The sequence below is a fragment of the Cyprinodon variegatus genome, unplaced genomic scaffold, assembly GCF_000732505.1.
Source record: "Cyprinodon variegatus isolate N-32 unplaced genomic scaffold, C_variegatus-1.0 Scaffold42, whole genome shotgun sequence".
In the NCBI taxonomy this organism is placed as follows: domain Eukaryota; kingdom Metazoa; phylum Chordata; class Actinopteri; order Cyprinodontiformes; family Cyprinodontidae; genus Cyprinodon; species Cyprinodon variegatus.
The window spans coordinates 1,957,606-1,972,002 of NW_015150495.1; the positions used below are offsets into that span (position 1 = coordinate 1,957,606).

The following is a 14,397-nucleotide window of genomic DNA, read 5'->3' on the forward strand; positions in this document are numbered from 1 at the left end:
TTATCTCATCATATCCATTGCAATAACTATTTTATTGCAATGTTTCATGTAGAATTTTTATTTTTGTAATTTTTGTTGTTGACTTGTTCAGACTTTCAGAAAGGATGTCTTAAAAGAATTGTGTCTTTGTTTTATGGTTACATTCAGTATAATCCCCACGATAATCTAATTTATACACTAATAAAATGCAAACATTTCTTCAGTAGTCAGACTATTATTTTAGATATAAATTGGAAGTATTACTCTACTTAGCCAGAACTTTCCATGCAGAAAAAAAATTGCTGCAATTTATATCTTGGATATAAATTGCTGCAATTTATAACTTGGATTTTAATATATATATATATATATATATATATATATATATATATATATATATAAAAGAATTCAAACCTTTTCAAAGTGGACATTTTTAAAAAGACAATTAGAAGTGGGGATGTAGGTGCATAATCTATGCATGCCAACAAGAGGTAATTAAACCTTTAACCTTGATAAAAGCGGGGCAAGTTTTTCCTGTTCTGATCTCAAAAAGTGATCAGAGACATTAATGTTAGTTTGTACAAACTGTTTTGGGGTTTGGTCGGAGCAGGTTAGTCTCATTCTCTGTAAAAAATTCCTTGGTCCTCTTACTGTTGGAATGCAACATTTACATAAATTCTTAAAAAATATATACCGTATATTTTTATTTCCCAAGTTAATACTGGAAGATAAATAGGAAAGTTACAGACATGCAGGAAGAAAAGGGCCAGAAAAAGTTGTGTTTCCTCCTGTTGAAGCAACCTAACTCTGACTTTTGATTGTCTAACAAAACCAGATGAGCCACATCCTGGTAAATATAAAACAGAAATGTTGAGAATAAGCATTTAACTGGCTTTCAAACTCTTTGTTTTAGTTAACCTTTATACTGACTCAGTGAACGAAAAAAGAAGAGAGGGCCAGACTTGTGGGACATCTGCAGTCATATTTGGTGCACCACAAATATTTGTGCTGGCATCAAAAACAATGCGGGGACAAATTAACTAAATTATACTCCTGGCGTAGTCATTTCATCCCTAAGTACTTATGTTTTGTACCCATAAACAAGTCTTTTCATACATATTAACTTAACAAATTCATCACTGTTTAAGCATTTTCTCACATCGTATTTTCATTCTAATTCTAAAACCACTTTTTTTAGTACCTATGTACAATTAGGTATCACTTCAATTCAGTTCCATGAAGTCATGTGTATGAACTATGAAGAAAAATAATCGTCAAAATTTTTTAAACTCAAAAATAGTTATCCATCCATTTTAATTTTTTATTATTCTGATAGGCTTAATCCCAAGTGGGGTCGCAAGGGATGCTGGTGACTATCTCCAGCTTTCTATGGGCGAGAGGCGGGGTACTCCCTGGACGGTTCGCCAGTCTATCGCAGGGCAACACAGAGACAAACAGGACAAACAACCATTCACACCTAAGGAGAATGTAGAGAAGCCAATTAACCTAACAGTCATGTTTTTGTACTGTGGGAGGAAGCCAGAGTACCCGAAGAGAACCCATGCATGCTCAGGGAGAACATGCAAACTCCATGCAAAAAGAAAGAATTGAACCTAGAACCTTCTAGCTGCAAGGCAGAAGTGCTACCCACTGCACCACTAAAAAATAATTAAATAAAAAAAATATTCAATTAACTGTACTTTTAGCCTTCATTCAACTCATTTCAATTTAATAAAAAAAACCAACTTTATTAATCCCAAAGATAAATCAAATAATAAATCAATATTTTAGAGATTAGATCACTCAGAAAACCAGAATAACTCTAGGCAATGTATTCCTGATACATATTTATTAAAATCAAAAAGCCGCCTACCTTAAATATACTAGAAAATGGGGTAAGTTAAATTAAGCTATTTCAAAAATCTTAGTTGTCAAAATGGGTATAAAACATCTTCAAGTCATAAATGAATTTGCAATGATTGATAGAATTTATCCTGCTACTGATGGCTCCTGCCTCTATTTGATACCTGAAATAAAATGCATTTTTATTTTCATCTACTTGAACCTTTGCCTATCAGATTATTTCTCATTGAAGGTAAATACCTTCATGGAAGTTACAAAACCTTCCAGCTGTGAATAAGTATATATCATTATTGGAAAACTGCATATACCTCCATATACCTATTTGTCTGGGTTGTAATCCTATTTGGACCAGCTGATTGTGATAGCGGGCTGTTCTGCAAACCATCATGGGAAAATCAACATGTGATGATCATCATATAACCTGTTTTTAAAGCTACATTTAGTGGTTGTTATTGTAGCTGTAATAAACAAACAAACACGAATAAGGATAAGACATTCAGTCAATTCAAAGGAACTTAAGTGCAATGGCTAGGTGTCCTCTGGTGTACCGATATTGACTGGAATCATATGTTTAATCATATAATAGACAGAGTAAAATAAAAAATAATACAAAAATTTTCCTAATTATGGCAGGTCGTTGTATAAAATGACCCCATGTTGGGTATAAATTGAATCGACATCTGGTTGGGACAAAATGCCCCTTTAGTAGAAGACACATGGAGTCCTGTACAAAAAAGCCAAAATAAAAAAATCTGAGGAATGGCAAAGGGGTGATGTGCATGTAGGTATGACCCGTGCAAATGACCTCACTCTGTACTGTTTCCGTTCCCTGTGTAAACATGCTAAAAATATAAAAGCAATTTAGACACACATCCAGGCAAATCCAGTTCTGTTCAACCATTTTTTTTTTTTAGCTTTTAAGGGATATGCAAACAGGAGCACAAATATTGTTGAATGGGGGGAGCTAGCTAAAACATCAGCACTGGTCAGTTGACAAACAAGTAGAGTCCAGCTACTCTGCACCTGGCTGTGCATGCTGTTAATATAGATCACTGTGACAAAATCCAGACAAAAAAGCAATTTTTTTTTCTCCCTTCAGACTGGTACAAGACGATGCTAATAGTTAGGCACATAAAGTACATCTTTACAGACTTGGAAGCATTTTAATCTGTAAAGAACTACAATTAAATAGATCTAAAAATATATATTTATATATGCTGTATGTATGATTGCTTGTGATCAAATTGTAAATCAAGATCAATAATAAAGAAATAAATCAATAATAAAATGTATATGAAAGACAATTTTTTTATTTAGCTGTAAATTGGTGATGTTTGCTAAAGTGCTAAAGATGGATTTTCCTCCTTTTTTGTCCAACAAATAAACTCATAACCAAGCACAGATTGAAGACCAACAATACCCTTTGCAATGGTTGCCCTATTCTTTGGCTTTGAAATCCTTGTTTCAAACTTCAACCTAAATTGCATCCGTGTGACAACAGAGAGAAAATATTGCGTGTAAACTAATGTAAAATATCTTCAAAATGTTGTCACATCTGGGTAAGCCAACGTAAGAGACAGCAAAATGAAAGTAAGGAGAGCAGAGATGGCAAAAGCTGATGTCTGACATTGCTTATAAAGTGAAACGATTGCATAATTGGTATACAATTTATATCCAGGAATTTCCCTGTAATATTCTGGAATGCTCTTTTTTGACTTAGTTTTGTCATTTTGTACATATTCCAAATATGTAAAACTGGAACAAAACCTTTGAAAGGAAGGCAACTTGTGGATTAACTTTGCTTCCAAGTTACCATACAAATAGTAAAAGGTAATATATAACTCTTTGTAGGTGAAAAAAAGAAAAAAATTAACTATAATTGAAGTGGTCCATTTATGTTCAGTGTCATGCCTTCTTGCTTGATATGCTCTCATCAAAATCCCAGGGGCAAACATCCTCTTTCTTAGCTGAACTTGCAGCTGCACCTTTTGGATTTGGATTGCTCTGCTTTTCTAAAGGAGAGCTTTTATCAGAGCCCATCTTACTTGAAGTGTCCTCAAAATCCCATGGACAAACTTCAGCCTTCTTTGGTTTGACGGCTCCAACATTAGCACTTTTCCTTTTTTCTATCTGCAGACCCTCCTGTGGACTCTCTGCATCCCATGGGCAAACCTCAGACAATTTCTGTTGGCTCAAACGTTTGTCTGATTTATTTCTGTCCTGAGCCTTTGTTAAACTTTTTTCGTCTTCAGCGTCTTTTGACTTTTCTTTCTCAACTGTCCTGTCGGATGTGGTACCTTTCTTTATTGAGGTGTATTCTTTAGATTTGGGGGCTTGTGCTGGACTAGGTGTCCTGTCAGTGTTTGGTGAAACTGCAGCACTGTCATAGTCCCAGGGACAGATTTCAGCTTTTGTTGTTGGTAGGTGCAAAGATGCTGCCCTTTTGGATGTATCTGAAAGGGAGGTTCTCCCTCGAACATCGACAGGGGATGTGGTCTTTTTCTGCTTTGCTGTTTCTTTAGACAGTGCCATTTCTGATGTCTTTTGCTGCTCTTCAAAGTCCCATGGACAAATGTCTGTACGCTTTGTTTTGGAGCTTTCTAAAGTAGAATGTGGCCTGTTTGACTTTGACTGACTAGACAATTGTTGCCTTGATCCTTCTGAGAGACTCTCACTTCCTTCCTCCCAAGGACACACCTCAGCTCGTACAGCGGTTGTTTTCTGACTCTCCTTTGAATGCCTGCCACTTGATGGAGACTGATCAGAAGCCTTCTGCTTGTGATGTTTGCTTCCTTTGGTGCTGCCTCCATGAATAGTTGTAGTTTCCTTGGGTGCTATTGAGACATGCTTTTGGACCTTGTTTTCTGATGGAGTTGGCAGATCTTCCAACTCCCAGGGACACACTTCTGAGACATCATAAAGGTCTTTTCCCCTGCCTGGATCGGAGCAGATTGTTGGCTGGCTACTGGTCACCGGCTGCTTCATGATAGTGCCTTTTGATGCACTCTGTTTGTACTCAACCGACTGGCTGATAATCATCTTTGTTTGACAGTCCTCTTCTGTCTCTGTGCTTATCTTCGTGTCTTTGCTCTTTGGCTGACTCTTTTTATTGCTGTCCTCGGAGCTTTGCGTCTTTCCAGTCAAGCCCAACGTTTTCTCTTTTGCACTGGCAATAACACTCAAAGACTTTTGTAGCATGGATGCTCTAGGATGAATTGGTTTCTTATCAGCAGTAAGATTATGGGCACTGGCTGACTTGCAAACTAATGGAACAGACTCTGTAGATTCACTTGGTGCATTTATATTGTCACTGGACTTCTTTTTGACCAGCTTTTTGCCCATGAGTGTGTCCAGTAATGATCCTTCGGTTATAGCCATCTCCATCTTCTCTGTCGCAGTTCTATCACCATCCTCATTCTGGTCCCGAACATGGTCGTAGCTGCTGTGGGACTTCTTCAGGGAGAAGACCTTGTTCTTTAATGTCTCTTCCTTGGCTGGTTTCATTTGATGACTTTGATCCAAGGGGTTCTTTTTCAGCATGCAGATGCTGTTACGATTACTCCCATGGTCCCCCAACTCTTTGTCTTCCCGGCTGCACTGCCGATGAACGGATTCGGGAATCTCAGTGATGCGCCTCATCAGTGAGCGCCCCAAACCTTTCTTGGAGCTTCGTTTCTTCTGCAGATGAGGATTATTTGCAAGCATCTTCTTTCTTTTGTAAATTTCCAGCTGGGAGTATAATTTCTTCAACTCCTCCTAAGAATAGAAAACAAAACACAAATGCAGAGTAGTGAAGCTATGTTGAGCTTCTGCTAAAGAGTATTCAAATGCAGGTACAAGACATGTTCTATGGTAAAACAGACAATCTACTCCACTTGAACCATGCAGTACAACTTCATGACAGATGACTACAAACATCTCTAAAAGACCGACTACTCAAAAATCGCATGCTTGCTGAAAGAAAAGCAAAGACAGGACTGTTCTGGACAGCATCAAATAAGGAAACAGCATATTTTAACGTTAGTTCTGAAACAGCCTCTAATCTTGGGTCCTTGATTGGTTCCATCTGTATCTTCATCTGAGACAAGAAACCTGGAAATGATCATAATTCCACTTCCTCAATGAAAAGCTCTGAAGGCACCCAAATCTTTTGGTAGAGAGACTTCTTCAGCTCTAACAGACAAACAGATATCTCTGCTCACGTTAGTACGTTTTTCCCAAAGGCTGTCGCAAGACCTTACGCCACAGCCATTAATAGAACTGAGAGGGCCCATTTCTTCTGGTGTCTGCAATAAAAAACTGCCATGGCTCAATTTGTAGAGGGTTCAAAGGTATCGCCAGGTTATGCAAATTACAAGAAAGGCAAATGAAAACACTGCTTACCCGAATGTCCTCAGGGTCCAGACTGTGCTCGCTCCATGCTGAAGTAATGCTGCTGTTGAGGTAGGACCCAGACCGACCCATGTCCAGCTCATCCTCGTAGGCTTCAGAGGCTATATCATCTCTCATGTGGGTCCCAGCAAACAGAAACTGGTGAACATTTAAAACATTTGTTAATAGACCGTAAATCTTTAACAACCTCTTGTACACTTCTGTAAGGGATTTCCCTCAAACTGAAACACAGTAAAAGTGGCCTATGTGTACTCTATTGCCTGTTGATACATACTGAACACAAACTAAGAATCTCCTTTTCGCTGTTGCGTATGCCCAGTATGACAGATTGCTGGAAAGTCAATAGGCAGTCAGAGGAAATACTCATTTTACCACATGGTAGTTTAATGCACTTTCCACACAGATTGGCTCTATTCTACATTGTTTAGCTAATTTCTCTCAACAATTGCGAAACATCTTAATGTGGAGAGAATTTGCAATTGGAAGACAGACCCACATTCTCAAAAAGTTTGCAGTAAGACAAAAAGAACAACAGTGGAGTACCTGATGACTTTTCTGAAGATCAGAGTGAAAAAAAATGTTTGGCCTTTGACTGTGCTATCTAAATATGTTTAGGTTGTTAGTTTTATTCAATCCTTTTATAATTTTCATTATAATAATTTTCAATATATAATATAGTCATTGTAAGTATTAATTTTTTATTCTCTCCTTTAAGGCACTGCAATGTACTTTTCTTTATTTATGTTCAGCACTTTGAATTGTCTTGTTACTGAAATGGGCTATATAAATAAACTTACCTTGCCTTTAGTTTGAAATAGTGTTTAACCAACCTAATTAATAAGCTAAACTTGTTGGGATCTGGAGGTCTGTCCACTTTCTCCAACTGAGGGCGTACTAGATCTCCTGGAGCCGGAGCTGATTGCAACCACCTGTCGCTCATCTGCTCATCAGGAGATCTGTATTTAAGGAAGCAGAGGACTTCTCTCCAGTGCCAGAGTGTTTGCCAGTAACGATTGAACCTGCCTGAAACCAGAAATCCTGAAGGGTTTCTCTGCCAGTTATCTGCCTGTCCGTTCTCAGGAGAACCCAGGAGAATTATTCCTGTCAAAGACCTGCCTGCCCGCTCTCAGAAGATTCTGGAAGGAAACTCAGATCTGTTATCTGCCTACACTCAAATTAAGCTCTGCCTCTGCCAAGCCCTCAGCCTGCCGACAGCCTTTGAACCCTCAAGGTTCCCTCCCTCAGCCGCTCTGCTCAACTCCAGAACAGGTACAGCATGCTCACTCTCACCCTGCAAATTATCTGGACCTCCGCTAACTCATCTGTCCCCCCTCTGCAGTGAACCCACTCGTGACCAGTCCTGGACCTGTTAACTCTGTGTGCTTTTCAGAAGTCACTCGTGACCAGACGAGTTCCCCTCTGGACCTTTTCATTTATAGGGTTCAAACACTTCAATAAACGTTTGAACTTTTCTCCTGCCTCTGAGTGTTCTGCATGTGGGTTAGGCACCTTAAGCCAAACATGACAAAACTGCATTCTTTGGTAAATAGTATCAGTTTTGGGATATCTGTAATTCACATGTAATTCAATTGAAATTACATTTTTAAGTGCCTTCAAATTTGTGTTATGAGTTGCTATATAAATAAACCGAATTAAATTAATCAGTGATAAAATCTATTAAACACTGTAAACTGTAAAACTAGCAACCAGTTTTACAATTACCTTAAATATTAATCCAGAGCTACAACTGAATGGTTTAGATTAGTGCAGACTTTGAAATGGTCTAGTCAAAGTACAGGTTGTAAAATGGAATTACAGGCTGTTTGGAAAAAAAAAAAACGACACAATGCATCTGTGAATTATCAATGTTAAAGCTGAGTCAGGATTGTAGATTTTAGGTCACCTAAGGATATCATGTTTTTATATGTGTGCCATGAATCAACTTGTTGGCCATGAAAGTGTTCAATCTGACCACATCAGAATGAACACTAAAAGATGCCTGAAAGTCTGTGGCGTTCCTCAGATAAGTGGGTTTTGTTTTTCTCTGGGAAGATAACTCCTCCCGATAGATAGGCTGGCAGCTTCAAATCTGCGGACCCCTTCAGACATCTGATGCTCAAGGTATGTTTATTTCTTACTAATATAACTGTCTTGTAGGGACAACATCAGCAATGACAAAACCTATTTATCTGTTAGTAAAACCATTGAAATCGGAACCATGCAGTGCAAGACACTGGTGTGACTGTAGTTTCTACAGTCTTGAATTTAAGTGCCAGTTCAATAGATTACCATGGATGTTCTTTGTTAATTAAACTGATTACCACAATTTTTTATTTTCAACTTACAAACCTCTTTAGAAAAACTTAAAATTTATTATACATAACAACTCTTTAGAACTGTTTTATAATGCACATGTCAGAACATTCCAGGCACTTGAGAGAAATCTGATATACAAGATTATTTGTAATTTCAGCAGCTCATTGAACAGTCTTATATAATGTTTTCTCATCCCTCTCTCTGTGCGCTATCATTGGAATCATTGGAATTGTTGGTATGCAAGAGTCTTTTAAGATTGATTTTTTTTTTGTGTGTGTGTGTGTGTGTGTGTGTCATGTTCTGCATTAACTCTTTGTATTGTGTATCATCTCTTTATGGACAATGAGTCTATTGAATAAATCAATCAATCAATCAATCAATTCACTCCAAAATAAGTCCTTAGATATTTTGCAAAGAATTAAAATACTGCACATTATATTTCTCCTTCTATTTAAACTCATTCACCACCTTGAGTCGCTATGTCTCAAATCCAAATTACTTACTATATATTATTACTATATAAATTACTATATACGTGTTTGTAATGGGACAAAAATGACAAAACATTACAGATTTGAATACTATACAGTGCATAAAAACTCTGTTATGCCTACCTTGGGAATAAGCAGCAGACCCAGAGTAACTGTCACAGTCAGGTGGGTATGAGTGAAGAACAGCAGCAGCATCCAGTCTGGATGGAGTTCATGAGCAAGAGTGAACCTGTGAAGTAAACAAAGAAATACAAAGGAAATATAAATTAAGAGGCAGCAACCTAAGTTACAGAACCACTGCTGCAAATTTTAAGTAGACTGGGACTTTTGATGCACTCTGCTGTGTCTGCTTTAAACCTTTTAAAAGGGAGACCTCCAGGACAGAGTAGACGGTCTTCTTGTCAGTTCCACTGTTTCATATATTGTTCCACTTGGGTGATCCTTTTGGCAGCTATGACAGAATATTTTTCTTCAAGCCTTCACAAGGATTTGCAAAAAAAGAAAAAAAAAGAATATAGGAGATGTGACCTCAATCTGGTTTTAGGATTTGGTCTATTTTTACATCAGTAAGGAATACGCTGGGTAGGCTGTGGCGCAGCAGTCGGCGGGAAATGAGATAATTAGGAGCTGAAACAACAGTGGTGTGAGGAGTAACTCCAGTCTTTTTTTAAATGAACTATCCAAATTTCAGCTCAGTGTGTGCTGAGCATTTGAAGGCATGTCCTCTCTGAAGCTAATTCAAGCAGCAGAGAACTACAATGCAAGCAAATGTCATATAGCAGTCTCATTAAAGTCAGCAAATGGGTAATTAATGAACAGTTACTGTGGTAACAGCTTGAAGGCATGAATGAAGGCAAAGGTCCTGCATGCAAAATGTCCCAAAAGCTTTAAAGTCTCTCCTCCTTCATGCTTGGTTATGAGTTTTTGTGCAGATGACAATTTAATAGCTCTGGTTGTCTCTGCTCAGCTTGAATTGCTCGCCCAAAGGATTCAAAGTCATGTCATCTCCACTCATTTTCTTTCTTTTCCCCTTCACCTGAATAAACCCCTGATGAATAACCTACTTGGAAGCCTGGGCTTTAACTGGCCGTCGTGGGATCAAATAGCCGGTTGGTGAGACAAACACGATAGATGCATCTAACAAACAGCGGAGAAGATTCTGGCCCCAGATGGCCACCGCTCAGAATCCACGCACCTAACCAGGGAACTGTGTAATTTATTAAAGGTGTCATCTGGCTGCTTACTGCAAAGAACTACAACAAAACAAGGCTTTAGAGGCCTGGTCATGATTAGGATCTCAAAAACCTCATAGAAAGAGCATTTCTTCATGAGCAACTTAGGCTTAAAGTATGGCTGTCAGTAACTTTACCTGTAATACCATCATAGAAAATAAATCTTTGCAGCGCTCTTCATCAGTAAGTAATGTGATGGGGCTGATCTGTCAGTTAGGGGCTAAAAATAGCTGCTGTGATGGTAGCTCATATAAAACGGCTTTGTACTGGGATTTGACATGCAGAGCGGAGAAACTTTACTGTGAAACGATGAGCAGATTGCATTACTTTTAGCCTACATGCAATAAACTGCACCTTCCCAGTTATGCTTTCTGATTTTACATGATAAAGGGAGGAAAGGTTAGGCATAATTCTCAGACTTTGCAACAAATATAAATCTCTGAAGTTTGAGTTTCTTTTCAGAACCCTTCACTTCATCTCCTAAAGCTCTGTAAAATTACGCATTTTTGCTGCAATCAACCTTATTTCAGATTATTTAATCAGTGTTTTCATTACAATGCACAGACAGTCCAATGGTGCACTCAGAACCACCTGGAGCTAAACCGGCTGAAAAAGATGGAGATTCCACACATCCTGCTCAGAGCTCGTTTAAATTTGAACCCTGTACTCTAATGGCAAAAACAAGCCGAGTCAGAGGTTAAGTCCAAATACTGCAACCCTGGTGTTCCTAAAACAAACATTCCAGTCAGTTGGTTTAAGCAGGTAGTATGACATAACTCTCCGGAACGTTTTTTCACTGCCCTCTTTGCGCATATGAGCAGACTTTACCGAAGTAAATTACCCACAATTCATCACTGTGATGTGTGTGATGTATTGAGCAAAAATCTGGAGATATGTAGAGATCAAGCCTTTGTGCTTCTCACTACCAGATCCATATTGATAACTTATTTGCCGTTAACCAGGTTGCCCTCGATTGTGCTTCATAAAAAAGAATGCAGTAACTTTTTTTTTTAATTATAACAAGTTACTAAACTACAATCTGTAAAAGGCAAATCATTTATTTTATAAAAGAATAAATGCATTTAAAAATTAAGATTAACATAATGCAATAGTATTTTGCAGGGCTGCTCTGAGCATGTCTGATGATATTGTCAGACAAGCAACATACCAGACAGAATGGAAGATGCATCCAATTCTCAGAAAAGTTGTACCTTAACATTCTTTGATGATTTCAAGATATAGATAAGGGTTTAACACTGTAATAACATTATTAATGGAGACCTGTGAAAACAGCTGTTGCATCTAGGCAGTTTAAGCTGATGGTACAGATTGTGCTTCCGATACAGGTCAAGTACCGGTCAAGTCAAGTACTGCCCTCTTATGTTCTTCTTTTTCCCTAGCTCCTTTTCTGTTCTGCTCTATGCACACCTGTTCCCAATCTCCTCATTAGCTCTCTATTTGTCTCAGTCTCCCTTAAATACCCTCTCTGTTCAGTTCTTCTTTGCTGGGTTCTCGTCAAACTTCCACCAACTCATTTTTAGTTTAAGTATACTTAAACTAAAAATGTTTTTATTTTAAGGTATTTGACAAATTTTCTTTTATCAGAGAGAACACAAAGTTTTAAAGACCTGCATGAGCGTGAGGTTGCAGCTGTGTATGTCTGACCTCTTAATATTTCTCTGTATTTTTTTTTATCTTTCCATTCTGTCTTCGTCTTTTGAAGTTTAATGTCTGGGTGAGTAATCACGGCTCCTAACTTTCTGGGCAGCAGCTAAAAAAATGGTAAGAGGAGAAACAGGCTGCATCTAGAGTCGATACTAATAAGCTGTTCACTGAGCTAATGTAATATATGTGAGCTGGGATTTATGGGATCTTTTTCAGGTTCACCAAGTAAAAAAATTACAGTTGCTCCAAAACATTTCTTAGAGTTATTTTTTAAAAGAAAATTAGAGCGCAGTTTTGAACGAGTAAGAAATGAAACCTACTGTCTCATTGTTAGTTTATATAGTTAAATCAAGATATATACATACAGAAGGATGGTTGAAAAAATACAGAACTGCTTCATTGGATATGGTCTACCCCATATACTTTCCATGTAAACACAAATTTTGCTGGTTTTGGAGCTGACTGCGCAAATAAGATCAATATATTTTAACTCCAAAGCCATACTTGTAGCACTTGTAATATTTATAACGCTGCTGCCTGAAAGGCGTAACCCAAAGGTGCAGGGAGCGTGCAGTGGGGGGAGATCTTGGTCCGGTCTCAGCTGTGATTGAGAGGGGCACACTGGCACTTACAGCAGCACAAACATGACAAACAGAGCAATCCAAACGATCATAGTTTTATGACAGAGTGGTGGGATTCCTCTCCGCCATCTTAAACAGAGAAAGAGGAACTGGAGGAAGGGTCTGTGGAAGAGACAAGCAGCCCTGAACTGTAGCAGTTTGAGCCAGTGGCTCAGAGATTCTGCATAGCTGTTCTCTCCTGCCTCATATGGTGGTTCTTGAAGGGACATCAATAATAAACCAATCACTCTAGATAAACAAAAAATGAATAACTTTCATGTTTTGTGATCAGTTGATAAAAAAATAAAAGCCAAATCAATACTTTAGACAACACGCATGCATTTTTTTAATGTTTTAAAAACATTTTCTTTAACATTGATTTTATTTCCAATCGCTTTAAGGTAATGTGACATTCACTCACAAAACCAGGGTTAAATCATAATATTAGACTGGATAGATCACACCTGTAGTGCTGGAGGACCCATATCTAACAAGATTTAGCTCTGTATTTAGTCTAACATACCAGAATCAAATGGCTGAAATACTCCGTCAATATGGAGTCAATTTCTGCAGCGTTCTGTTAATCATCTTAATACTTGTTTCAGGCGAGTTGGACTAAGCACACTTCTAAAAGTTGCAGGGTACCGGCCCTCAGGAACTGGAATTAACCACTCCTGGTATAGAATCTATAGATAATACAAACTTCTTTTTATACAATCTGAAAGCATTTATTTTTTTATGACCTCTTGCACTATATTTAAGAACATCATGATTTATATTAATTTTTTATAATTAAAAACACAGGCATGAGTCAGCAGAGAGCAGCTGCGTACATCAGTTCTCCCTTGGTGAGGTCACACCTCAGGCTAAAGCAATATTAACCTGGAGAGGACGCCAAACAGATGGTTTTTAGACGCATAAGCAGCAATTCAACAAATGTGCTGTAAATCCTCATAATAATATCTTGCATATGTAGATAATGATATACAAAATCTGTTTATACAGTTTGGCAGCAAAATAAAAAAAATATTTAGAGGTAAAAAGGGTTTTAGAGCCAGTTAAAATATCCCAGAATTATTTAGATTTACTAAATTTCTGTAAAAAAAACAAATATCCTTAGTTTCATAAAGTTGTATTTTAAAAAGAGTTTCACAAAAGGTTTTCACAAACCTTTCACAGTTATTTTTTTTTTTACTTTTTTGTCCATTCCTTTTGGCTGATTAACTTGCTGATACAAACCTTGTATGATTTTAGAGTTTCATGAGGGCCACTACCAAACACTATCTTTTCTCCATAATCCTTTTTTTTTTTTTTTAACCTATAATGGGATATAATTAGGATCATTGTTTATTTAGACAATCTATTTGTCCCCAATTTTTAATTTGACAATGCTTTAATGTTTGCACATATTGTTTTAACTTTTGATATTTTGTGCTGTTCACAAATATTGGTGCAAAAACTTTGGATCTAGAAAACAATTTAAAGATGTTCCTCAATTTTGAAGATTTGAAATTTGACTTTATCATTAACAGCCTGATGGTTTTTGCCATCCATTTTGCGTCGAGGGGTGCTGGTGCCTATCTCCAGCTGTCTACGGGTGAGAGGTGGGGTCCACCCTGGACAGGTTGCCAGCCCAGCTGGGCAACACAGAGACAAACAACCATTCACACAGACTCACACCTAAGGACAATTTCGAGAAACCAATTAACCTAACAGTCATGTTTTTGGCCTGTGGGAGGAAGCCGGAGTACGCAGAGGGAACCCACACATGCTCAGGGAGAACATGCAAACTCCATGCAGTTCCTCTAGATTCCCTGAAGTTTTAATATTATCAAAAAG

General features: G+C 37.8%; 1 protein-coding gene across 2 annotated transcripts in view; it reads right to left on the reverse strand.

Moving 5' to 3' along the window:
* Positions 1–1,598: 1,598 nt before the first annotated feature.
* Positions 1,599–14,397, reverse strand: part of gpr158 (G protein-coupled receptor 158) — a 104,225-nt gene continuing 91,426 nt past the window's right edge. Inside the window, exons 9-12 of one of the 2 annotated variants that reach the window (XM_015370140.1) lie at positions 9,165–9,270; positions 6,226–6,372; positions 6,045–6,128; positions 1,599–5,598 (exon numbers count right to left, since the gene is read on the reverse strand). In XM_015370140.1, coding sequence (XP_015225626.1) covers positions 3,748–5,598; positions 6,045–6,128; positions 6,226–6,372; positions 9,165–9,270 — 2,188 coding nt within the window. In that variant the 3' untranslated portion in view covers positions 1,599–3,747. The remainder of the gene's footprint in view (positions 5,599–6,044; positions 6,129–6,225; positions 6,373–9,164; positions 9,271–14,397) is intronic. The other variant, XM_015370141.1, reaches the window with a different exon arrangement.